This window comes from Poromitra crassiceps, assembly GCF_964638095.1.
Source record: "Poromitra crassiceps genome assembly, chromosome: 7".
NCBI lineage: Eukaryota > Metazoa > Chordata > Actinopteri > Beryciformes > Melamphaidae > Poromitra > Poromitra crassiceps.
The window spans coordinates 1101462-1127124 of NC_139628.1; the positions used below are offsets into that span (position 1 = coordinate 1101462).

At 44.8% G+C, this 25663-nt stretch overlaps 1 protein-coding gene across 1 annotated transcript in view; it reads right to left on the reverse strand.

Annotated features, from left to right (window-relative positions):
• Positions 1-173: 173 nt before the first annotated feature.
• Positions 174-25663, reverse strand: part of LOC310780272 (atrial natriuretic peptide receptor 2) — a gene marked incomplete at both ends in the record, with an annotated part of 56302 nt that continues 30812 nt past the window's right edge. The window contains 11 exons of the mRNA XM_083640833.1: positions 174-184; positions 4420-4546; positions 6727-6818; positions 7671-7769; positions 8492-8644; positions 10176-10315; positions 13703-13790; positions 14057-14150; positions 15667-15786; positions 17466-17567; positions 24351-24399. Coding sequence (XP_083496959.1) covers positions 174-184; positions 4420-4546; positions 6727-6818; positions 7671-7769; positions 8492-8644; positions 10176-10315; positions 13703-13790; positions 14057-14150; positions 15667-15786; positions 17466-17567; positions 24351-24399 — 1075 coding nt within the window. The remainder of the gene's footprint in view (positions 185-4419; positions 4547-6726; positions 6819-7670; positions 7770-8491; positions 8645-10175; positions 10316-13702; positions 13791-14056; positions 14151-15666; positions 15787-17465; positions 17568-24350; positions 24400-25663) is intronic.

Sequence of the window (25663 nt, forward strand, 5' to 3'; positions counted from 1 at the left end):
GAAAAACAATGCTGATTTATTTTGCACATAATCTCACATATCTGAAAACTAAACAGTTTTGCAGTTATTCAGAGTTGATTTAAGTTGATGCCAGTGATGTCATCAGAAGGCACTGAATCATTTGTATTGATTACAAGTGTTCTGATGACATCACTAGCATCAACTTAACTCACTCAACTCTCAACTAGAAAAGGTCACACAGAAGAGTGCAGATCTCAGCCAGGCCCCTCTACGTCTAACCATGGCCAAACCCAACTGTGAAGGGAACCACTACGAGAAACATCAGCCAGATAATTAACACACACACAAACTGTCAAACAAAAATGTATGTCTGTAATTAAAACGGTTTACAGTTTTGGGATATGTGTGTGATCCACCATTTCCACCAAAAGGCAGGGGGTAACACAGTTGCAAGCAAAACATTGAGAGCCACTGGAACACCTAAATCGATTGGAAATTGGAGACCCTCATGAATGTTTTGCTTGCACCTTAATTACTTCCTGCCTTTTAGACACAACATAGCTGCTGTAAAAAGGTCACCTAATGCAAAATCAATCAGCATTGCTTTTCGGTGACGCCGAGGAGACCTGACCAATGTGTCAGTGTTGTCTGACCATTTCCCCATATAAAGAGTAGGCCTAATGTGTAATATTAAAAACACAAAGCGCTACAATATGTGTGACTTTCGGGACAAAACTGAAGAGTATTTTTAAGGTTGAGTTAGACAGTGGAAACATGACAGAATATCCTCTCTCTGTCTCCTCTTCTGCCCATCTGTCTCTCTATCGCTCGGTCTCTTCTTCTGTCTTCCGTCCCTTACCTCCTCTCCATGTCTTCCAGCTGCTCCACAACGTGATGTGAATATCTCTGGACAGAGATAGCAGCCTGCAGAGACTCAACTCAACTGGTTGAGGTAATTGAATTGCATAAATCTGAATTTGTCACGGTGAGACTGACAGAGAAGCTCTGAAGATCGGCGTCTACATGAACGCAACAAACTGTTGTAAGGACAGACAATGCTCCCAATTAATTTATTCACCTATTTGTCACAATGTCACACACGTCACATGACTTACACTGACACTGCTTCAGCATGACAACGTGATCACAATTGGCAATAATAATAATAGTTGTGGTTTTATAACTTAGTTTTCTGTGCACACATTCTAATAGACATCACTGACTACCATCAAATTACACTGATGAATGACAGACATTCTATGCAACAGTTTATGCAATAATATGCAAAGATTGCAGTAATGTTATAGTGGCAGTTTTAAACTTCCATTTGGAAACAAACAGCTTGGATGTACAGTAAGAGTCAGAGCCACGGGAGATACATAACTTGAATCAGGATTCCCACACATTCTCAAACGTAAAATGCAAGGACTTTTCAAAGACTTTCCAGGCCCAGTTCCCTCAAATTCAAGGACCCAACATGGCAGTTTGAGACACGTTTGCTTTGTTGCTTGCTTCCCCGTGTTTAAAGATCAAAACATGTTTTCTTGTTGTTCCTTCATGTTGTTCTCTTCACTGTGCAGAATGATGTCTGTGCAGAGTTTGACAGTAGAAGACTGTTTTCACATTCATCTGCTGAAAGTGCTCTGTGCTCACTGAAAAGGCACATGATTCGTGACATCACAAATACTGGAGCCAATCCCTGTCCAGTATCCAGCAGTTAAATTAACTTAAAGTTCTTGTTTGTGATTGGCTAGCTATGTTCTAGATAACCTTAAGTGGTCGCTTTGGAATTTTTTAATGAGGCAGAAGGAGGGGAAGTCATTTTAAGAATGATATAATTTAACCTTTTTTGTGGGGGAAAACCATCAGACACAAATTATTATTCAAAGTAGAATATTTTATATATGTCTTAAAACATGACGTTAGGGCATCTACCTGCATCGTACGATTTCAAGCCCCCATGCACGCACGTTACCATGGCACTTTGCACGCACGTTACCATGGCACTTTGCACGCACGCACGTTACCATGACACTTTGCACGCACGTTACCATGCACGCATGTTACCATGGCACTTTGCACGCACGTTACCATGTCACTTTGCACGCACGTTACCATGCACGCATGTTACCATGGCACTTTGCACGCACGTTACCATGGCACTTTGCACGCACGTTACCATGCACGCATGTTACCATGGCACTTTGCACGCACGTTACCATGCACGCATGTTACCATGGCACTTTGCACGCACGTTACCATGTCACTTTGCACGCACGTTACCATGCACGCATGTTACCATGGCACTTTGCACGCACGTTACCATGGCACTTTGCACGCACGTTACCATGCACGCATGTTACCATGGCACTTTGCACGCACGTTACCATGCACGCATGTTACCATGGCACTTTGCACGCACGTTACCATGCACGCATGTTACCATGGTACTTTGCACGCACGTTACCATGCACACATGTTACCATGTCATTTTGCACGCATGTTACCATGGCACTTTGCACGCACGTTACCATGCATGCATGCTACCATGGCACTTTGCACGCACGTTACAATGCACGCATGTTACCATGGCACTTTACACGCACGTTACCATGCACGCATGTTACCATGGCATTTTGCACACATGTTACCATGCATGCATGCTACCATGGCACTTTGCACGCATGTTACCATGCATGCATGCTACCATGGCACATGCACGCATGTTACCATGGCACTTTGCACGCACGTTACCATGCACGCATGTTACCATGGCATTTTGCATGCATGTTACCATGCATGCATGCTACCATGGCACTTTGCACGCACGTTACCATGCACGCATGTAACGTTACCATGGCACTTTGCACGCACGTTACCATGCACGCATGTTACCATGGCATTTTGCACGCACGTTACCATGCACGCATGTTACCATGGCATTTTGCACGCATGTTACCATGCATGCATGTTACCATGGCACTTTGCACGCACGTTACCATGCACGCATGTTACCATGGCACTTTGCACGCACGTTACCATGCATGCACGTTACCATGCACGCATGTTACCATGGCACTTTGCACACACGTTACCATGCACGCACGTTACCATGGCACTTTGCACGCATGTTACCATGGCACTTTGCACACACGTTACCATGCACGCACGTTAGCATGGCACTTTGCATGCACGTTACCATGCACGCATGTTACCATGCACGCACGTTACCATGGCACTTTGCCACTTTTCATGAAGCAAGGACGCACAGATGGTCAGGTGGGAGTGTGAATGTGAGTCCTGGTAGCGGGCAAGTTACTCAGGAAGTGTAATAATTTACTCTTTACTTATTAGTCCTTAAAAAAGTAATAATATGACATTACTTATTGGTTTCAAAAGTAATTTGTTACATTACTCGTTATACTATATTATTTTCACTACCCCCTCCATCCGAAAAAGTGACAACCTATTTATTATTAGCCTAGCCAGTGCCATTTAGAACTGAATCCACTTTATTGGAACAATAATTAACCTCACAGGAGGAGTCAACAATCAGCCAAACTGCAGACTTTTTATTTATTTATTTGCCTAAATAGGACAAAAAACTAATCGTGTTCTGGCAACACAGTAGTCTTACATAGCCAGACCTATCCACACTCCGTTTTAGCCCTGTGCCAGCGCTGGAAAAAACAATGGAGTAACTCAAAGTTACTTCGATTAGTAACTGTAATATATGAGTACTGTTTTGGAAATTGTAATCCCATACCCAGTTTTGGGGAAAGTAATATATTACAGTAATATTACGGAGTAATATATTATTGCCCAACACTGGTAGAGTAAGTTGGTTAAATTCAGGATAAATGCAGGATAAAGGCCTGTTAACCATCTCCGTAGTTAAAGCTTGTGCGCTTTGGAAGCGTGAGGTCGGTGGACCGAATCCCGCCTCCACCCCTGGGCAAGCCCTTAACATGGGTTGCTGCAAGTGCTGTCAACACAATGCAGGTTACAGGAGACACACGTGCAGACAGTGGAACATAGCCTATTTACTAACGTTAAGTTAAAAAAAATCAACAGAACTTTCTATTATTGCACAAAATATATAAATTCAAACACTTTCAATGTCCCACGCCTATTTATGTATATTTTCAAAAATGTTCCAGGCCTTGATTGCTCCCCTTCAAATTCATAAGGCTTCAAGGAACTGTGGGAACACTGATTAATAAATAACACATTCTGCACTTCTTTTCTTTACCGGTCATCATACAGCGATGAGAACTCCACAGAATCAGATGGGAACGAGAAGCGGAAGCGTTGGTTGTTTTGGATTGGGACAGTTTGGGGATCAAGCTGGATCCAGGAGGAGATCGTGGTTCAGAAAGCCCGGCATGGAGGAGTACAGCTCTCTCTCCCTCTCTCTCTCACTAAGTGTCTCTTTCTCTCTCTCCCTCTCTTTCTCACTCTGCGTCTCTGTCTCTCGCTCCGTCTCCATGGCTACTTGTTTGGTTGTCTTGGAGTGGTCAAGATCCTTGCAGATCAAAGACGTCTGTTTACCCTCCAGCCAGTAGGTCACCATGTCACCTTTACCCTGTAGGGAGGGAGGGAGGGAGGGAGGGAGGGAGGGGGAGAGAGAGAGAAGACGGGAGAGAGTGAGAGACAGGACAGAGAGAGAGAGCGTAACGAAGCGGTGTTCTCACAGTAGCCAGCTGTAGATATGATACATCTACGTCTGGAACACAATTCTTGAAAAGTGGTTAACTCTCCCCCCCTACCCAGACATATGAATTGACCAACCATGGACAGCTTGCCAGAAAACAGCCCAGCCAGTCAACGGAGTCAGATTCCGCATCATTCCTGTCGGCGGAACCTAGAAATTTGACTTGTGATTCAGACCTTCTGTAACTGGAAGCGTGCTGACATAAGACGTAACCAAGTGACAACCTTCAAGAAGTGTCAAAAACGGTAGTTCCTCGAATGGCCACTTGAGGCTGGCTCCAAAAGGGAGTAAATCCCTATAGACCCACATGTTAAAATGTAAAAGTTTATTTACAGCAGAAATGGTTTACAGCACCTGGTTCACCTTTCATGACAACTGTATGGGGGGGGGGGGGGGGGGGGGTGATATAAAAGTCATCTGTTTACATTTTATTATGCCTCTGCCGGCGATAGCCAGGCCGGAGGCATTATGGATTCAGGTTGTCTGTCCATCCGTCATCCGGCTCACATGTCGACTTGGACGCAAGGATGAACTGATTAGATTTTGGTTATCAAAGGTCAAGGTCACTGTGACCTCTCGAACGCCATTTTCAAGCTCGTTAACGCGATATCTCAGGAACCCCTTGATCGAATTTCTTCGAATTAGCCTCAAACCGCTCTTAGGGTACTGTATATATAGGGTATATAGGCTGTCAAAGTTAACGCAAATTCCTTTTAACGCCACAATTTTTTTTGGCGTGCGATTAACGCATGCCCCGCCCCATAGGTTGGGAAATCAGGAAGCAGTAACGTTGATAGCAAGCAGAAACAAACCTCCATGAGCAGAAAAGGAGGAAGAAAATGCGTATAATGGCAAGTTCAGCTTCAAATTGAGAAATGTCCCGCATTTTGGGTGAGAGAGAGAGAGGGAGCGCGTCAGCACGATCAGACCGTGGCAGAGAGAGAGAGAGAGAGACAGACAGACGGAGAGCGCGGGGGGGGGGGGGGGGGGGGAGATGGAGACAGAGAGGGAGGGCGATCAGACCAGAGAGAGACCGACAGAGAGTGGGAGAGAGAAAGCGAGAAAGAGAGAGGGGGGGGGGGGGGGGAGAGCTCCTGTCTGCACACACAGAGATGTAGAGGATAGCACGGTTAACTTCAGGCGAATCAATTTATATGATGGCAACCATTTTTTGGCAGACACAAACAGGGACACTAGAGCGGCCAACAGAGTTGCATATAACATGTAATGCATTTTCTACAAGCATGATGTATAGAGAGTAAACTGGTTAATTCATATTGTCACCAAAACACACATTGGATCATAAATTAAACCTACAGATGTGATTTTGTGATGAATCAATGGTTATGATTCACACATATGCTCAGGTGCCTAAGTGCCTTAGAGTTCACAGTATGTAGCCAAGCTGTGTGGAATGGGCCTGGCTCACTGTATAGAGGCCTAAAAGTCCCTCTTTGATGTTACCAGACAGTATATATTACAAATCTGTGCACATGGTTTACTAATCCATGGACATGTGGTTTAGGAGTACATTGTAATAAAACCGTGCCCACTGAGCTACCATATTGTTTTTGTACCAGGCGACCCCTGGGGTGTTCCACAGTTCTCCTTTATAGATTAATAATGCTGCTGTTTTGTTGAATATTCACTCATTCAGCACAGAAATGATTATACAGAGGTACATAAAATGGATTACCAGGCGCCACTCTTCAATTTGGCATATCTATAATCCACGGAGTAATTCCTGTAAGTGAATAAAATGTCAATTCTAGATGTCCAGCAGTCTTCTTCCATTCAAATTGCATGGTTTTTGAATGGAGTTTGGTTAAAGATTTCCTTAATCTGTTTCCACGGCACTTGTTACATTTTCCTTTTATCGATACATCAACTTTTCCTCTCCCTCATGCGTGAACACTTTTTTGCGATATCTCGAGTTTTCCTTCCCCTCCTCGAATTTTGCAGCATTTCCACTCAGGTTTTTTAATGCGTGAATTGAAAATGCGTATTAAACAGGTGGATGGAAACCCACCTAGTGTCCAATCGCATCTCACCTTAACCTGCATCATGCCTCTGCACTCCAACACGTAGCCACCCATCTCCTCCAGCAGGTAAAATGCACTGGAACTGCACTGGATCTTCAGGGCTGCAAACACACTTACTTAGCATTAGCATGTCCTGTGTGTACCATAAACAATCTATTGTCTGTCTGTCTGTCTAGCTATCTATCTATTAACCCTTGATGTCACTACCCTAGCATTAGCACTTCCAGCCTGTATCATACGCTGCGTTCACATCAAAGGAAGTAAAACATCCCGTTGCTATAGGCTACAACTTGGAAACTTTCTTGTGTTAAAGTTTTTAACGCTCACATCCAAAATCAGTTTTAGTTATGCAGGCAATAGCCTACTATTGTTTTACAGTGAATAGGCTGTAACTTTATAGACTGTCAAAAATCAATGAGAAAAAAAAAACATTTATCAGATCACAGCGAAGAATGCACAGTTTGCATATGAAGCTAGCTTTATGTAGCTAGCTAGCAGGATTCATAGCTATTTCTAACAGAGTGTGAAAGACAAAGTGAAATGGGCATAACAAAATGTCAGCAAGTAACTTGAAAGTTGAGGTGAACAGTATTTCCTGTTAGGTTTGTTTTAGCATGCAGAACGTGTCGTTTACTTCCTTACATCAGAAACGTCTCTGTCGCAGCGCGTCACGGAAGCATTGAGCAGGAGCCTGACCATTCACACCAGAAGCGCTCTGTTTAGCTCCGCGCCAGTCACAACTTGTATTGACTTCATGTCTGGCTGCACGCAGCCACTCGTGTCAAAAATAGACCAGACATGGAAACTCTCGCTGCAGGACGCGAGACGGATGTGACACGCCGCTGCCCGTGTGATCGGTCTCCCCTGTTAACAAGGATGCCGAAATGAAACTGTGTCGGAGACGTTTCTGGTGTGTCCCCGCCATTAGCGTGTGAGTGTTGGTGCAGCGTTACCCTGGCTGGTGGACTCCATCCTGGACGCTGTGTTGACTGTATCTCCAAACAGACAGTAACGAGGCATCTTAGTCCCCACAACCCCTGCTACCACCGGGCCTGGAGAGAGAGAGGGAGAGAAAGAGAATGCCCTGTGATAGCTGGCAGTGGTGGCCTAAAGGCTAGAGAAGCAAGCTTGTGACTGAAGGTCGTCGGTTCGATCTCAGGACCGGCAGGATAAAGGGGAAAGTGAAAAAGCAGTGCTTGCCCCTCCCTCATTACCAACACTGCCTGAGCAAGGCCCTTAACCCCAACCGCTCCAGTGGAGCTGCTCAGTGGCCAGCAGAGCAGACTGTGGTTGTACTGGTCAGTTTCCAGGTGTGAATGTAAACAGGGTGTTCCTGAAAAAGAGATGGAAATCTCAATGTGATTACCTTGGATAAATAAAGGTATTATTATTATTATTTCATTTCATTTTATTTTATTTTATTTTATTTTATTTTATTTTATTTTATTTTTATTTCCTGTCTTGAAATTCCCCGTCTTCTCAGGGCTTGTCATTTTGGGGCTTTTTAATTTTCGAGTGAAATATTCTATGGTCTCTCGTGATTCCAAATATAGCTGAGCAGCTTGGTTTGAACAAGTAAAACTATGTTTATAGGCATTTCAGCTTTGTTTATTTTTGACAGCGCTCTGACGGCTGGAGAATCATTTGGACCTCCTGTCAGAATTATTCAAAATAAAAGCATGTGCTGTCGTGCTGTGTGTGTGTGTGTGTGTGTGTGTGTGTGTGTGTGTGTGCGCGTGTGCGTGCGTGTGCGTGCGTGCCTGCGTGTGTGTACCTGAATGTATCCCAGCCCGTATCTGCAGCAGTGTGTGTGGTTTGTGGGGGATCTTGAAGGATCTGCAGACATGGAGCAGGTCCAGAGCCATGCTGCTGATCTCTGCGGCGTGGAGGATCCCATTCACCTGAGGCACACCGGAGACCACCATGTCTACACAGTACACACACACACACACACACACACACACACACACACACACACACACACACACACACACAAGCACACACACACACACAAGCACACACCAGAGATAAGTCACCACAGACACCGAGTACATAAATGCTGCAATACTGAAAATGCAAAGGCTTCCATCAATGGGCCATAGGCTCAACAACATTGTGTTAACTCAGTTGGTTGATAGATCGTGACTTAACACATTGACTGCCAGCCGTTTTTTTTTTACTGTAGGTAGCTTCTGCCAGGCCTTTTTTTGAGGATTCTGGCTCATTTTACAAGAGCCGAGCATAATTTTCTGGTTGGACTTTGTGAACACAAAGTTCAGAAAAGTACTAATAGAATGTGTGCTTTCTCTGTCTAAAAGAGTTAGTTTGTAGAGTTAGTAGTTATGTAGATATTAGCCGTTGAGTACAGCATGGTTTCAGCGTCTGGAAATTTATTCAGAGATAAATGGCTTTTTGTGATTTCGATAGAACAGTCACTTTAACCATTCATTTTTGGCATCAGTAAGACCGTCAGACATTCTAAACAATAGTTTTGAACAGTAATTTCCTCCATAACAACAGGAAACACCCCTCTCATTCAAACTCCTCCCTCCGTGTGTCTTCTCCTCCTTCCTCCTGGCTCTACAGCGGGCGTGTCAGAAGCGCGTTGCTGCTGCCTGCCTGCCTGCCTGCGTGCCTGCCTGCCTGCTTGCCTGCGTGCGGACGCTCCTTGTGCGAGTCAAGATGGGCCGGGGAATGCGTGGGCGATGGGCAGATGTTGATTCTGGCCTTTCTGAGGTGTTTCAAAGTGTGTTTCACCTATAATCTATTTTGCAAATCGCTCTCCGCTCTCTGTGTGCCGCTGCCTGCGCGGCCGCTCTCGGGCAAGACAAGTCTGGAATGGATTACTGTAAAATCGCCTCGCCATTTCCTTGAATAGCTTGCTCCCGCGGCAGTTTTTTCTTTGATTTCGCTCGTCTGGGGGAGCACTGTCAACACTTAGTGGGTCGGTAAAATAGATTATACACATTCAATACCTCCAATAATTGTATAGGAGACGTAAAAGGGTTAGATGCACATCCCACGGTCAAAAAAAAAAAAATCATTTTTTTGACGACTCTACTCGTCGCTGGCAGTGAACAGCTGGATTGTGTTTGACGACTCAACTCGTTCTTGGCAATTAACGTGTTAACAGACATTTACTTACATGAAAATCTTTCAGATTATATATACCATCAAACAACTTGTTAAACGTTAAAGTTAAAAAAGTTAAAAGTTACTATCTGAGATAGTGAGCATCAAAGATTTTACATCCCATCTGGGCAAAATTTTAATATCTAACCCCAAAAGGTTCTTAAAAATAATAACACAAAAAAGTAAGATCCAAAGATCATGATTATGTGGAAAACTCAATTTTAATAGAACCTTATAATTACAATCTCACAATGTATTTCAATACTACTGCTCAGTTTTTCATTGTCAGATTTCTGTGTATGCGTGTGTGTGTGTGTGTGTCTCACAGGCATCTCCGATGGTCTCCACCTTGTAGACGTCATAGTTGTCGATGATGTCATCGAAGGCGGTGTAGAGCTTGTTGAGGAAGTCTACCACCTGGTATGGAGTGCTGCTGCTGGACAGTTGGGTGAAGCCCACGATGTCACTGCACACACACACACACACACACACACACACACACACACACACACACACACACACACACACACACACACACACACACACACACACAGACAAACACACTCAAGCACACACACACACACACACACACACACACACACACACACACACACACACACACACACACACACACACCAAATCGTACCAAATGATACATTATACTAAATCAACCTCTGACTCTGAAAAATGAAGCCAATGTGGAAGTAACTTGGATCTGCATTTTTTCTAATGGCCTCCACTGGCTGCAAAAATCCAAAGATCTCCATTAGCTAACGTGACGACGTCAGCTAGTCTTCCTCGGGTCTGACACGCACAAAAACACATATCATAACAAACAGCAGTCTGATTGTATATGCCAATGAGAAAACCAGCCTACTTCTCACTTGATCTATGACCTCAGTAAACACTTTCGTAATGAGTTTATGGTCTCAATCACTAGTTTCAACTCTTCTTCAATACAGCATGCAGTGTTGTAGTCAAGTCACTATATCTCCAGTCCAAGTCCAGTCTCATGTCCCTAGTGTCCAAGTCCCAGTCACCAAAGAAGAGTCTAAGTCGAGTCTGCCGAGTTACAGAACATGAACGTGAATCCACATGTAGTTGGAACACATGTGCCTGCTCTTGCACCAAATTGAATAATGTCACAGTATTAAAGCAACTATGAGCAAGATTTTCAATTGTTATTAAACAGTCTAAATTTAATATTGATGCCTCACATCTTACCTCTAATAGGAGATGAGACCAACGCCGAGTGAATCGGCGAGTGCTGTCTTGATGATTATAGTCTGTGTCCGGGCCGGGCGGATCCGGAAGTGAAACGAAACGGTTTACGGCAGCCACTTCGGCCATAACAACAAAATTACAAAATGACTTTCAAACAAACTGTTAGAATATAACGAGAGATGTTCGCGAGAGTAGAAAGCCCCTTGAAGTAGCGAGGAAAGCTGTTTTGGGTCTGTTGCTACGGCTGTAAACGTTTCGCTCTGCCTAGCAACGGTTTACAGCTGCCGTAAACCGTTTCGCTCTGCCTAGCAACCGACCCAAAACAAGATGGATGGCTTTCCTCGCTACTTCAAGGGGCTTCCTACTCTCGTGAACATCTCTCGTTAATTTCTAACAGTTTGTTTGGGAGTAATTTTGTAATTTTGTGCTTATGGCCGAAGTGGCTGCCGTAAACCGTTTCGTTTCACTTCCGCATCTATCTGTGACGGAGAGAGACCATGAGAGAGTCAAATCAACAAGATACTCTCGCTGATTCACTCGGCTTTGTTCTCATCTGCTGTTACAGGTAAGATGAGAGGCATCACTATTACATTTAGACTGTTTCATAACAAGCTGCTGTTACAGGTAAGATGTGGGCATCACTATTACATTTAGACTGTTTCATAACAAGCCAAAATCTTGCTCGTAGTTGCTGTAATATAGCTATCAATATTTTATGACAAATTATTATGGCCTATTACCAAAAATGGGCGGTACAACAGTCTTGATCAATTAACAAATCCTTGTCCTCGTCTCCAACTTCTGAGTCTGAATGCATGAATGCTCGAGTCCAAGTTGAGTGACGAGCAGTGTTGGGGATAACGCATTACAATGAAGGCATTACTGTAATCACATTACATTTGTCTGTAATGATTAGTGTGAGGCATTACTGTTCCTAATTCCAGTTACATTACAGTTACTAAATCAAACACTATGTCATTACTTGCATTAGATAGATACTTTTTTACATGCTTTTTTGAGTAATGACCTCCTAGCCTGGGTAAACCCAGCCTCCACGTGACCTCTTTGTGCTATCAGTCATGAAGAAACTTACGCTACAGGCATAGCCTGTGACATCACGTTGAAGGCTGGGTTTACCCAAGCTAACATAGCCTGTGACATCACGTTGAAGGCTGGGTTTACCCAGGCTAACATAGCCTGTGACATCACGTTGAAGGCTGGGTTTACCCAGGCTAACGACCTCTAACACTGGTCACGAGTCCTGGATAAACAAGTGTCCAGGACTCAGACTCGAGTTGGACTCTGACAGCATGATGATCATTTAGTAAATAATGGCCCCATTTAGAGTCAAATAGACCATAAAGCAGACTATGCTTTGGGGTGTGATTGACAGGTCGCCTATCCAGTGATGGCGCAGCTCCTCGATCACAAAATAATACCAGAGGCTCTGTGGCCTCTGCTATTGGCTCCCTGGCCTCGCGCTGGCTGCTTCAAAACAAGATGGCCACCGTGAAAATGCCAAACGAGAGGCTCCAAACTAGAGTCATCAATGGGTGATGTCAGGAAGGCTATGTTCATATTTTATAAGGTCCCACCTGAGGAAGATGGTAGTGCTGACATAGCTCTGGGGCTGAGACAGACAGACAGCCAGACAGAGAGACAGACAGACAGACAGACAGACAGACAGACAGACAGACAGTCAGACAGAGAGACAGAAAGGTGGGCAGACAGACAGACAGACAGACATGGGCAGACAGACAGACAGACAGACAGACAGACAGGCAGACAGGCAGACATGTGGGCAGACAGACAGGCAGACAGACATGTGGGCAGACAGACAGACAGACAGACAGACAGACAGACAGACAGACAGGTGAGCAGACAGACAGACAGACAGACAGGCAGACAGACATGTGGGCAGACAGACAGACAGACAGTGACATGCACGCAGAAGCAGGGCCTAGCGGCGCTGGAAGGGGCTACGGTAGTGGAGCTGGCCGTGGTGCTGAAATGGCCGAAGGGCGAGCGATCCGGTCACGCGGCGGTTGTCCCGTCGCTGTCCGAGGTGCTGATCTGCCTTCCCGCATCAGGAACAGTGGCGGGAGACGGGGCAGCGCTGGAGCCAATAAGAAGGCTAAAACAATAATTCAATAACTTCACTGATTCTGTGTGATTTTGTGCACCTGGTTGACAGTCTATTTAACCACGTTTACTTGCAGACCCAGTTGCTGAATATTGTCTTGTGCTGCTGTGGTCGTGGCTGATCAGATGATCCGAGAAATACTCCTTGTGACACTCCTCCTTGTTGGACCATTCTGCCCTGCTCCCGTGGACTTTATTACCTGTGTTGAGTTGAGTTTATTTGGCTCCTCAGCCCCGTTTAGGTCAGCTTAAGTCTGAAGCATTACTTGCTATCCTTTGTTGTTGATTTTACTTTTGGTCAAGTAAAGACGTTGAACCTGCTTCTGTCTCCGTGTCTCTACATTTGGATCCGTACACGCGCACAGCCTCACAGACAGACAGGCAGACAGAGAGACAGACATGCAGGCAGACAGACAGACAGACAGGGCAGGCAGCCAGACAGACAGGCAGACAGACAGACAGAGAGACAGTTTCCTGTCTCTCCCACCTGAAGAAGACGGTAGCGCTGACATAGCTCTGGGCCTGAGACGGCTTCCCCTGCCTCAGGTCATCAGCTACCTGCCTGGGAAGCATACCTGCAATATCGACACAGACATCATATTAATAACAGTGAGAAATAACTGTAATATGATGATAATAATGTCATAATATTAACTTTGTCTTTGATAGATTTTGAATGATTCTAGACTTCTGCAGTATTAACATATGTTGCTGTAAAGTGTATTATTTTTTTCAATTACATAATCTAATGTTTCAAAATCAAAATGTGTGTGTGTGTGTGTGTGTGTGTGTGTGTGTGTGTGTGTGTGTGTGTGTGTGTGTGTGTGTGTGTGTGTGTTACTGTAGAGCAGCCTGTCAGTCTTCTGTTTCTCATGCATCAGATCCTGAGTCCTCTCAGCCACCAACACTTCCAGATGTTTACTGTACTTCTCCATCTGAGAGACACACACACACACACACACACACACACACACACACACACACAGAGCACCGCTTTGTCACACGCCTTTTGCGTTTCATGTATTATGACAGGCTTGGGAAGTAACTGATTACATGTAATCTGGATACAAAAAAGGTAACTGTAACCCCTTACAGTTACATAAAAAGGATATCATCAAGATTACATACATTGAGTAAAAATAGGATTACAATTTAAAATACATTTATTGTATATTGTGTATTTATCCAAGTGGCTGTGCACTTTAAATATTGACTCATTATTGTATACTTTATGTTTGATAACATATGGTGCAATTAAATAAAACCTAAAAACAAACCTTGCAGAATAAAAATACACACTTGGCTCTTAAAAAGGACCAATTGCACCCATAAAATGACTAGAAAACAAGATATCAGTGCACTGTTATCCGAAGATGGAAATCTTATTATTGTTATTGTATTATTATTAACTAGGGATCTCGCGTGCTACGCTCGCTCGATTACTGGGCGAGCACGCGTAACATCCTGCAGCTCGCCAGTGGGCGGGGGATGATGTAAGGTGACCCCCCCCTTGGCCCCACCCCATCCTCCTGAGCTCCGCCCCATAGGTTTTGGGCTACTCTGTCCGTCTGTTTCGGGCTACTCCGCCCCCAGACGCCTCCTGGTGGGCGGGGGATGACGTCAGGTGACCCCCTTGGCCCCGCCCCATAGGTTTCGGGCTACTCTCTCTGTCTGTTTCGGGCTACTCTCATTGTCCCATTGTGGGGGCGGATCCGTTTTGGGCACCCAGGGTCTGTTTCGGGCAACCGGCCCATCATGGGGGCGGATCTCTTTTGGGCACCCGGGGTCTGTTTCGGGCTACTAAAGAAAATCACAGTGCCAAACTCCTCGATGTTTGGCAGTGCAGCAGCTGCAGCCTGGGAAAGACAGGGATTTTATTTTGAAAGTTATGACCAGAAATGGTGTATTCAACTCCGGCTGGGCTGACACTGCTGCCTATCTGCTCACTGAGGCAGCCGATGTGCCACAGAGAGGTAGTTGTGAAAAATAAATGTTGATAAAGAAGAAAGTACACATTATTTCCTATTTTCAATGTTGTTTCTATGAAGTAGCTCCATTATGAGCAAAGTTTCCTAGGTGCGCTATGTTTCTGCCAGGGTTTGCCTGTCTGTTCTCTGCTCTTCAAGCCCCTGCCGCCTGCAAAAGACACTCTCAAATGCGATTTGGCTGATCAGCGCGTCCGCACTGAAGACTGATCAGTCGAAACCAGATTGGAATTGCATTTGAAACAATCTCCATATGTGCTTTGGGACAAGTGACACAAATCAGATGTGTTGCTGTTCAGACTCATAAAACCAATCTTGATAGAATCATTATAGGTCATTTAAAGGTCACAAATCGGATTTGGCCTGCCAGTCTGAGCATGGTCAAAGAGATGCTCTGAGACGAGTTCAGAGTGAGAACAGGCTGTCTATTCTATTCTGTTCTATTCTATTGTACTGTAGTGTTTACCAGGTTCATCATCATGTCCACGGGGCTGACTTTGTTGGGGTTGATGCGGTGAACAAACTTCTTGATTTGTTCGAAGGTGGGCCGGTGGGCGGGGTTATGAGAGCGACAGCGCCGGATCAGCTACGGAAACACACACAGGACAAAAACACAGAGGAACAGGTGTCAGGCACAATCTGAGTATTTTATTCTTTGTATTATATGCACGCTTTTGAATACTAAGGCCCAATCCCACTTATTTTACCCCTACCCCTCTTTTGAGTGCCCCTCACTTTGCCCTTAAAAATGGAGCCACAAGGGGTAGGAGTTGAAAACAATCGCCTAGGAAATGTGACACCACGTCATAATTTTGACAAATTGGGAAAATAACGCTATTTCTAATTCAAACAGATTGAATGAAGTCTGCAGATTCTCATAGATATACTATTTTGTCATCATATTGCTTATTTCCACAAATTAAATAATTCAATTATTGATAACTTATTAATATAAAAAATTTACTATTTTATTAGTTACCTGGTTTGCTCAGGAGTCACTGGAAAACATGATTATAACATTATAGTAGGCTACTATAGGATAGTAGATTAAAATGCACATTGATATTGTACATATTCTGGTTTTCATGCCAACATTTTATTGCGGGTTATTGGGGTACTACAGAATCAGGAGATATGTGCAGGGTGCTGTCTCTGGTGTCCAAAAATAATGTGTTTTATAGCTCCATATAGTCACATTTCAGTGTTAAATGCTTTACACAGACCAGCTTGCAGTTGCTGGCTAGCTGGCGCCATACCATCATATGTTAAAATAGTTGCAAAATACCCAACCAAAACTTCCAAAAATATGTGAATATCTTTAATGTCAATACAAAGGATCACTGGGTCAAAATGTTGAAACACACCTTTCAAAACTCGATATTTGCAAAGATCGCTGTGTATCTCCTCTTCCAGGACCAGGGCACACACACTGTCCCCCGCTGCACTGCCTGCAAACAACAACCTGCCTCGGCTGAGTCGCGGGGGAGCCGTGGCGCGAATTGCGATATATTTTTTCTGAAATGTTGTCACAAACAAATTCTACACATCCAGAGCATCCACAGTCCTTTGTATCGACATTAAAGGAAGATAATATAAACGTTTGTAACTTTTGGTTCATTTTTGGTTGATTAATTTCCTTCTCAGCCCTTGTGAATTGGGATTGGGCATAAGTGTCACAGTCAAGTGTTGTCGATTTGTTTTCGACTGCCATTTCTCTCTGCAACCATAGTTAATTCATCCTTTGTAAGTAAGGAGAGGTCACTAGCTAGCTAGCTCGCGAATATGCGAGCTAGCTAGCTAGCTGGGTTAACACATCAGTTAACCCAGCAGTTAACTGAAGTTACAGTTAACTGCTGTTATTGTTAGCAGTTTTTCTAAAGGGAAAAAACATGTATACGTTGAATCTCAACGTTTGCGAACCAAAAATACATTGCAATAACCTGACGCTGCCAGATGGTTTATTTTCACATAACCATCTGTGAACGAGTCACTCGGGGAAACCGTTTAAAATGGCAGGCACTTTCAAAAAACACCTGGCAGGTGATTTGATTTGATCTGATTGATTTGATTAGATTGGATCGTGGAAAGATGGATTTGTTGTGTGATCGTGATCTCATGATCTCACGTGAATCCAGCTGCCTCGCAAGGTTAGCATTGCATATGGTGCACTTGACTTTCATTTCTCTCTCTCTCTCTCTCTCTCACACACACACACACACACACACACACACACACACACACACACACATACACACACACAGAGACCTCCACATAGTCTTGAGGACAGGGACAGGTGCTGTCGGCTTTGCTGGTGATGAGCTCAGGAAGAGGAGGACACCAGGAGCACTCCACACTGGACTCCTCCACCTGACCACAGCAGAGAGGAACACATTAGAGAACTAGAAAAGTGCACTTGGTGGAGTGCAGATCTCCGCCAGGACCGCATTTTCCCCCAAGCTGACCCAGTGACCCATAGACCATGTGTGTGACGAGACATCGTCTGAATGCAATGTGTTAGTGAGTGTTGTCATACTGAGATGCTATTGTAAATCATATATTGTTATTGTTATTGTCTGCTTTTATTTGAGTGTTTTGTTTATGTATTCATGTCATGATGGGCAGTGTTGGGAAGTAACGAGTTAGTTACTCGTTACTGTAATAATATAACTTTTTCCAAGTAACGAGTAGTGTAACGAATTACTATAGAATATAAGTAATAATATTACAGTTACTTCAAGATAAAACAACTCGTTAGTCGTTACATCTTTTGTTGAGTGCATTCTGTGATGCCGCTGCGCTGCAAAACGACACGCAGTCGGCATTCACTGATCACAAGCAGCATGGCTTTTAACGCTCCCAAAACAAGGTGACGTCACCGCAGAGCACATTCAGAGCACCCTCTCTGCCCTGCTGAGCCAAGGAGGAAAATCCGTGGCTGGATATATTCCCATGACTTTGTTTTTGTCGGGAAGAAAAGTGACACGATTGAACATCAAAGTCAAATGTAAACGGTGTCCAGGACAGGTAGGGTACTAACACTCCACTGTGAAAAACACAAGCTCAAACTTCCTAACGTTAACGTTACGAGACGAGAGGACAGCACAACAGAAACCGGAAAACTGTTAAAATACAGAGATAACGTAAAAACTCACAAGCTGGTGGACATCAAACATTGCTGTTATTATTGTCAGGTTAATGTTAATGTTGCAGAGCTAACGTTATTTGTGACACAAACTTGTTAAGCAAAGATGTACTATACGTATTGAGTTTGCATTGGCAGTGCATACTGCATTCTATAAAACAGAAGCTGAACCTCTTGCATGGCACCGTAACCCCGGCGTTACGTTTCAGATTTTTTGCTGTTCATCTGTCATTTATGTGATTAATTAGGTAGTTAATTCGGAACAATACTGTGCATGCTACATACCAAATTAACCGGCTGAATCTTGCGCATCGAACCCTGTCTTCCTTTTTCAGATCAGATCAACACAGCAGAAGTTATAGCTGTCTTTGTACAAATACAAAGACAACATTTCAGATTATTTGGCTTTTTCAAATGGCTTTTTATAATGGCTTTTTGGAAATCCGCCTAGGTATCTCCCTACAAAAACCACTGCCAAATACTCATGTTTTGGTATTTTTTCATCTTCTTTGAGTTGGGATGTGGTAAGGCCTGTGGCTATGTCTCCATTGTGTTTCTAGCCATAAATACAACAACCACAGGTAACTGTTTACACTCTAAAAGTGTTTTTTATTCTAGGCGAGAATCAACCACTGTGTTTGAGCTGGTGTTACTCAGGGTCAGTAACACATAGAGTCATTCTGACACTTGGAACAGAAACTTCAAAGTTTTACCTTTCGGAAAAGGTCAAGCAGTTGTCTGTAACCCTAGTGGTTCAGCCACAGCAAGCATTTTAGTTTGGGTATGTCGTTTTCACCATTTTCTTCAGAAATAGGTGGCTTTAGAAGAGGTTAATTGCATCTTGTCAGTCATCACTTTGAGCCAGGTGTGCTCTTCATCAAGCATCTCTGTAGGAAGATGTGCTCTGGCAAAGTGATTAGTTTAAATGGAACGGCACATAATAGACCTAGTTCACACATTCGCACCGCAAAGTCTGCATTTTGATGAGAAAAACGCCGTGGGCCTTTTTCACAACGGCCATTTGTGTCTAGAAGACAGAGTATACACAGGTGCAACCAACTAACTAATTAGGGCTCCAGCACTGGAACACCTAAATGGACTGGAAGTTGGAAGCCCTAATTAACATCTTGGTGCACCTGTGTTACCTCCTGCCTTTTAGACACAAAATCGCTGCAGTGAAAAAGGCCTATTGCCATTTGTGTGGAATGTAACGGAAAAGTAATATAACGAGTATCTAACTAATTACTTTTGGCATGGAGTAATAAGTAAAGTAATAATATTACTTTTGAAAATAGTAACGAGTAATATGTAATATATTACTTTTTTAGTAATCAGTGCCCAACACTGATGATGGGTTTATTGTATGTGTTGTAACCCACGTATTTATGTGTTTTTGTCAAGTTTTTTATTGTGTGTTTGTTAGAATGATTGTTGAGATCCGCGAAGGACAGACATACAGAAGTCGATCAGACAGACAGTCCTGGAGGTACGTGAAAGCTGTGATGTTATAGGTTGAATTGCACAAAGTTTACCACTGAAATTTCTGGGGTTCCCAGCAACGCACCCGCCAAGTTTAAGTCGATCGGATGAATGGTTCTCGAGATACAGTAAACCGCTTTTTGTGTTGCCAGTAGGTGGCACTATGACTATACATAAGTCCAAATTGCATGAAATGTAGCACCGTACTCGATCCGGGTCCGAGCAGCGCACTCCCCAAAGTTGAAGTCAATCGGACGAATGTTTCTCGAGATAAGCTTTTTGTGTTGCCAGTAGGTGGCGATGTCAAATTGCAAGAAATTCAGCACTGCACTATGTCGAGTTCCCAGCAGCACACTCATCAAGTTTGAAGACAATCGGATGAACAGTTCTCAAGATAAACCACTGTTTGTGTTACCAGTAGGTGGCGCTATGCCGAATTGCATGGGATTCAGCTCCCTGCACTCCGTTGGGTCCCCCTAAGCACACTCCCGGAGGTTGAAGTTGATCGGACGAACGGTTGTCAAGATAAACCACTTTTTGGGCCCTATCTTCGTATGGCAATATCGTTTGCGCGCCTCGTATTGCTATCTTCCCAGCGTCTTCACACAGCACGCCGAAGCAATGCCCAACCTACGCTGTACCCACAAGTTTCATTTAGGCGTCCTTGTTAACAGGGCGGAGCCGTTCACACGACCCGCTCGCGTGCCACGCTGACGCCGTGCCGAAGCCACGCTCACACCACGCCGAAGCGATCACTCAGGCCTGATGCCGAATTTCCAAGCTTGACGCTGAAGCCGTGAAACCGTGAGGCATGAAATCAATGGGGGTTGTTGTGGGCAGGTTCAAGGCGCGAGAGTAGGCGCTGAGAGGAAGAGAGGAAAAGAGAAGGTGTCTTGTGTGAACAACAAGGCGTACGTTCAGCTTGTGCCTGCTTCAAGCTTCAGTTATTCAAGCCTCTAGCCTATCATGTGTCTCACGCAAGTGTCATTTAGCGCTCTGGGGAAGATACTGTCGGTATGTGCCGAGCGCAAAGAGAAGTTTGGGCGTTGCCCGTTCCAAAATTGGCGTTCCAGCGCAATGTGTTAGGAAAAGGGGCCTTGGGTGCTCCCAATTTTAATGCCAGCAAATAGCTGGACTTAACGCAAACAACCCCACTACGCCAGGCGTATGCCTGAGCGCAGACAACATTCTCCGGCGCAGTGCAGGAAATCCTCGCTTGGATAGGCCCATTACACACGGCTCGCGCGCGGACACACTTCCCTCCTCAGAATGCCACGTTGATTTTCAACTAACCTACACTGCAGAAAAAACACCTTGATTTAACAATGAGAATTCGTTTGTCATGGTTTTGTGCGAAAAAGTGATTTGCGTTTTGAATTGGATTACCAGAGGAACGAGGGTCTGGCGGGGTGGGAGTCTGTATGTAACGCGGGGAGGGGTGCTTTGTGTTCGGCTAGTGTGCCGTGTACTGAAGGGGGGTCTCCCCGGAGAAGGTGTGAGCTGGGCTGGGTAGGCAGGCCGGGGGGGGTCGGTGGCGGTGCACAGGGTGGGTAGAGGCACTGCCGAGGCACCGAGGCAGTGCTGTGCGTGGTCCCGCGGATCGAAATCACTTTCTGACACAACACCAGCCAGTAGGCTATACAGTAACCATTGATAGTATACACTGTATACTATCAATGGTTACTCTATATAGTCTGAACATGGCCTTATTCAGCGGGTATCTTGCATGTTGCGTTCAGGTGCACTGTATATTTATTTTTATTTTTTTATTTAATTTTTTGCAATTCCATCGCGGGGCACACAGGGGGCACCCGCGGGGCACATGCGGCCCGCGGGCTGCCAGTTGAGTATCACTGGTATACAGTAACCTCTCTCCCTGCACCATTGCACCATGCAACAATAGCTTAACCCGAGTGGACAATTCTGGTATAGGCTATTGAAATAGGCTAGAATTAAAAACTCACACATCCCTACCCTATTAAAGAAACAAATATTTGTAAATGTGTATGTTATGGCCTATATGAGCGAAACGACTAATTAAAAGGCTACTAATTACAAAAGCATCAATTTTCGTTACGAATCCGAACTGGTTCATCCTCCAATTCTCTCTTCCCTCTCTTGTTATCTCCCCCCTCTCTCTCTCTCTGACTCTCTCCCTCTCTCTTTTCTCTCTCTCTCTCTCACTCTGTCACTCTGCTTGCACTAAGCAAGAAATAAGCTGCTGCCTGTCACAGACGTGCAGGCAGTGACGCTGTGGCTTTTAAGGGGAGTGATCTCAACTTGTGGTGAATCCTGTTAATATGGGCATAAACACGCCTATCGGGGTTTGTGCTGAGATGACATGAATTGCAGCGGCCCGACATGCCCACAATTAGGGCTTTGCATGGCGCTATTCCAGCGCAAAACGGGCGCTAACGCAAAACTACCACCATTGTGTTGCCAGTAGGTCGCGCTCTGCCGAATTGTACGAAATTCGGCAGTGCACTGTGTCGAAGTCCCATCAGCACACTCCCCAAATTTGAAGTCGATCGGACGAACAGTTGTTGAGATAAACATTTTTGTTGTTGTCAGGTGGCGCTATGCCGAATTGCAATACCTTTTTATGTTGCCAGTAGGTGGGGCTCTGCCAAATTGCATGGAATTCAGCTCCCTGCACTCCGTTGGGTCTCCCTAAGCGCACTCCCCGAATTTGAAGTTGATCGGACGAACGGTTCTCAAGATAAACCACTTTTTGTCGAGTTCCCATCAGCGCACTACCCAAATTTGAAGTCGATTGGACGAACAGTAATGCAAGTTATTGAACACGCTCGCGGTCACACATCAGACTGTTTATTCCGCGTGTGAAGACTGAACATAGGGAAAGACTGCTTTTTCATTCTACACCCCTGATACATGGAATAGGCTCCAGGACACTCTAAAATTGTAGTAATTGGTCCCTTTAGAGTCATTTAGAGAGGGTACCCTGCACGAGGACTGCTCTTGTTTTACTAGATGTGCTTTCTGTTTTGATTTGCGCGGTGGAGGCTGCACAGACATTGTGCTGCATGGCCAGGTTCGGTCATTAATCTGCACATTCGGCAATTAATCGGCCCAAATGACCGAATTCAAAAATCCGGCACCGTTAGGTCACCCACTTCCTGAAAGATTTTGCCGAATCGCACGTAAAATGGCATCACTACACACACACACACACACACACACACACACACACACACACAGCGCATTGTTATTATAGGATTTTGGGAGACAGGTACCAAGACCTGCTGCAGGCAATTGCCCTGTTATCAATCACAGTCCAACTGGGACATTCCGCATGTGGATCCGCCCCAATCCAACCATAAATGGTCAATGCCAATTACTACATGGCGCATATAAATGAGCCTGATTATCAATTGAACAGGGACATTGCATGCAGGTGTGCATGCAGTCACTGGATAGGTCAGTCGTTCTTTTAGTAAATCCTTTAGGGATCTTACGCACAGTTTGATCAATGAGACCCCACGTGGGCTATCTGTGTGGAGTTTGCATGTTCTCCCTATGCTGATGTGATGGGGTTTCCTCCATAGAACATTGAAGAACATTGAAGAACACCAAAAAACCATGCAAGAAGACCATTGCCTGACCAGCAATGGATGTGAAGAAGCCGGCCCCCGGGCACTGCAGGCAGGGGGCGCTGCACTGTAGGCTAACCCTGCCCCATGGAGGAAGGACGAGCCAGGATGGATGAGAGGCGTAAATCTAATTTCACAGCATGATTTGTAGCATGTTTGTGTGTGTTGTGCTGCTGAACACACATGTGTGCGCGCGCGCGCACACGCACACACACACACACACACACACACACACACACACACACACACACACACATGCTTCAAAAGCGCTGTGAAATTTGTCCTCCACGTTTGACCCATGATCCTCCTCCATGGTCAGGCCAGGAGCGGTGGGCAGCAGGCAGCAGCCGTGGAACGTTTCTTCCAACCGCTGCTGGTCAGACGATCATCTTCTGCATGTTTTTAGTGGGGGTCCATATTGATGTTATATGGAGGAAACCCCAGGGGAGCATGGAGAGAACATGCACATTTCACACAGAAAGGCCCTTTCTCATGAGATAGCCCATGCATGGGCACCAGGCACGGAGGACATGGGGGAGACGCCCCCAGCGCTACAATGTCTCAGGCAGGAATTGAACCCTTAGTCTTAGTGTTGATTATATCTTAAACGAATACAGTAAAGTAGAGCAGACTAAAGTTGAGTAGACATCAGTTCTACCTACAAAAATACAAGTTGAGTAGATCAGAGTAGAGATCAGCCACAATGAAAACTGGACTCGTCTATTTACATGATGGAGCCACAATAGAATAGAGTAGGTTAGACAAGCATATGATGTATTAGACTCGAGTAGAGCATATGACAGGACAGTCAGCCAATCACAGACTATGAATCACAATGGAGTCACAGAACAATCAGCCAATCACTGATGGGCTTAACAACAGAGTGAGGGACAGTCAGCCAATCAGAGAGAGACTCACGGGGACCGGGTCACTGCGAGTGGCGATCTCCAGCAGAATGATGGAATAACTGCAAAAATACACTGGAGTTACCACCACTGTGTGTGTGTGTGTGTGTGTGTGTGTGTGTGTGTGTGTGTGTGTGTGTGTAGGTGTGTGTGTGTGTGTGTGTGTGTGTGCGCGCGCGCGGGTGTGTGTGTGTGTGTTAGGGATGCACGATGATATCGTCATGTCATCGGTATCGGCGATAAAGGCGTTAAAATGAAATATCGCATCGTCCTAAACAAACACCTCTGCCGATATAACAGAAACAAACACCTCTGCCGATATAACAGAAACAAACACCTCTGCCGATATAACAGGCCGATACAATTATGCTTTAATTATGCCCAAAATGCTCCATGATTGACGAGAGCATCATCCAAGCCTGTTAAGTAGGATGAATGTCAGTTTTGTTTGAAAGAAAATGTTACATAAATAAAAAGACATATCTTTTTATTTGTTATGTTTCACAAAATTACCAGAAGGAGAGCTGGTAACATCTCACAACCCCTACCATCACTCCAGACCAGGAGGGAGGAGGCTGCAGTGAAGCTGGTCAGGGACATGCACAACAAACAACACCCTCTGCATGACCTGCTACCTCCAACACGACACGAGGCAGCTGCACTGCCAAGACACTGAGGAACCAGCACAAGCTGGCTGAACCCAAGGCCAAGACCAACAGGCTGAGAAACTCAACTCTGCATACTGCAGTTCGGCTATATAATGAGACTCTCTAGTTGACCGCACAAATAACACAGCATGGCTACCATGACTGCTGAAATATGTTAACCCTGTAATTGTTTTGTATGTAGCCTATCTTTTTATATTTAGTAATTGTCTTGTGTGAATTGTAAAGTTCTGCAGCTTTTCAGTGGGGCCCTGGCTTCACTGCAAGCATGAATTAATAAAATAAAATAAAATCAAAATAACCCGTCTTAGTAGTTTTCTTATTTTGCTCAGTGAATCTGTACATTTTGTAAAGCATTGGGACTGCATCTGCCAGTGGGCCATCACCATAAGAATAGTGTGTTAATTCCACTACAGGGGCCGGTTGCACCAACTGGTCTTAACTACGCCTGGTCGTAACTCCTACGTCGGTCTTAGTTAAGACCAGTCTTTAGAGTGGACTTACGCCTGTTGCACCAACAGGGCTTACATCTGGTCTTAACTACGCCGGTCGTAGCGATGCGCGTCCATGTGAAAGCATGGGAATGCCCACTGGAATGCGGCACGCGACCTGTTTAGAAGAGTGTGCTGACGTCAAATGACGCTCCGCTGATGGGTAATCG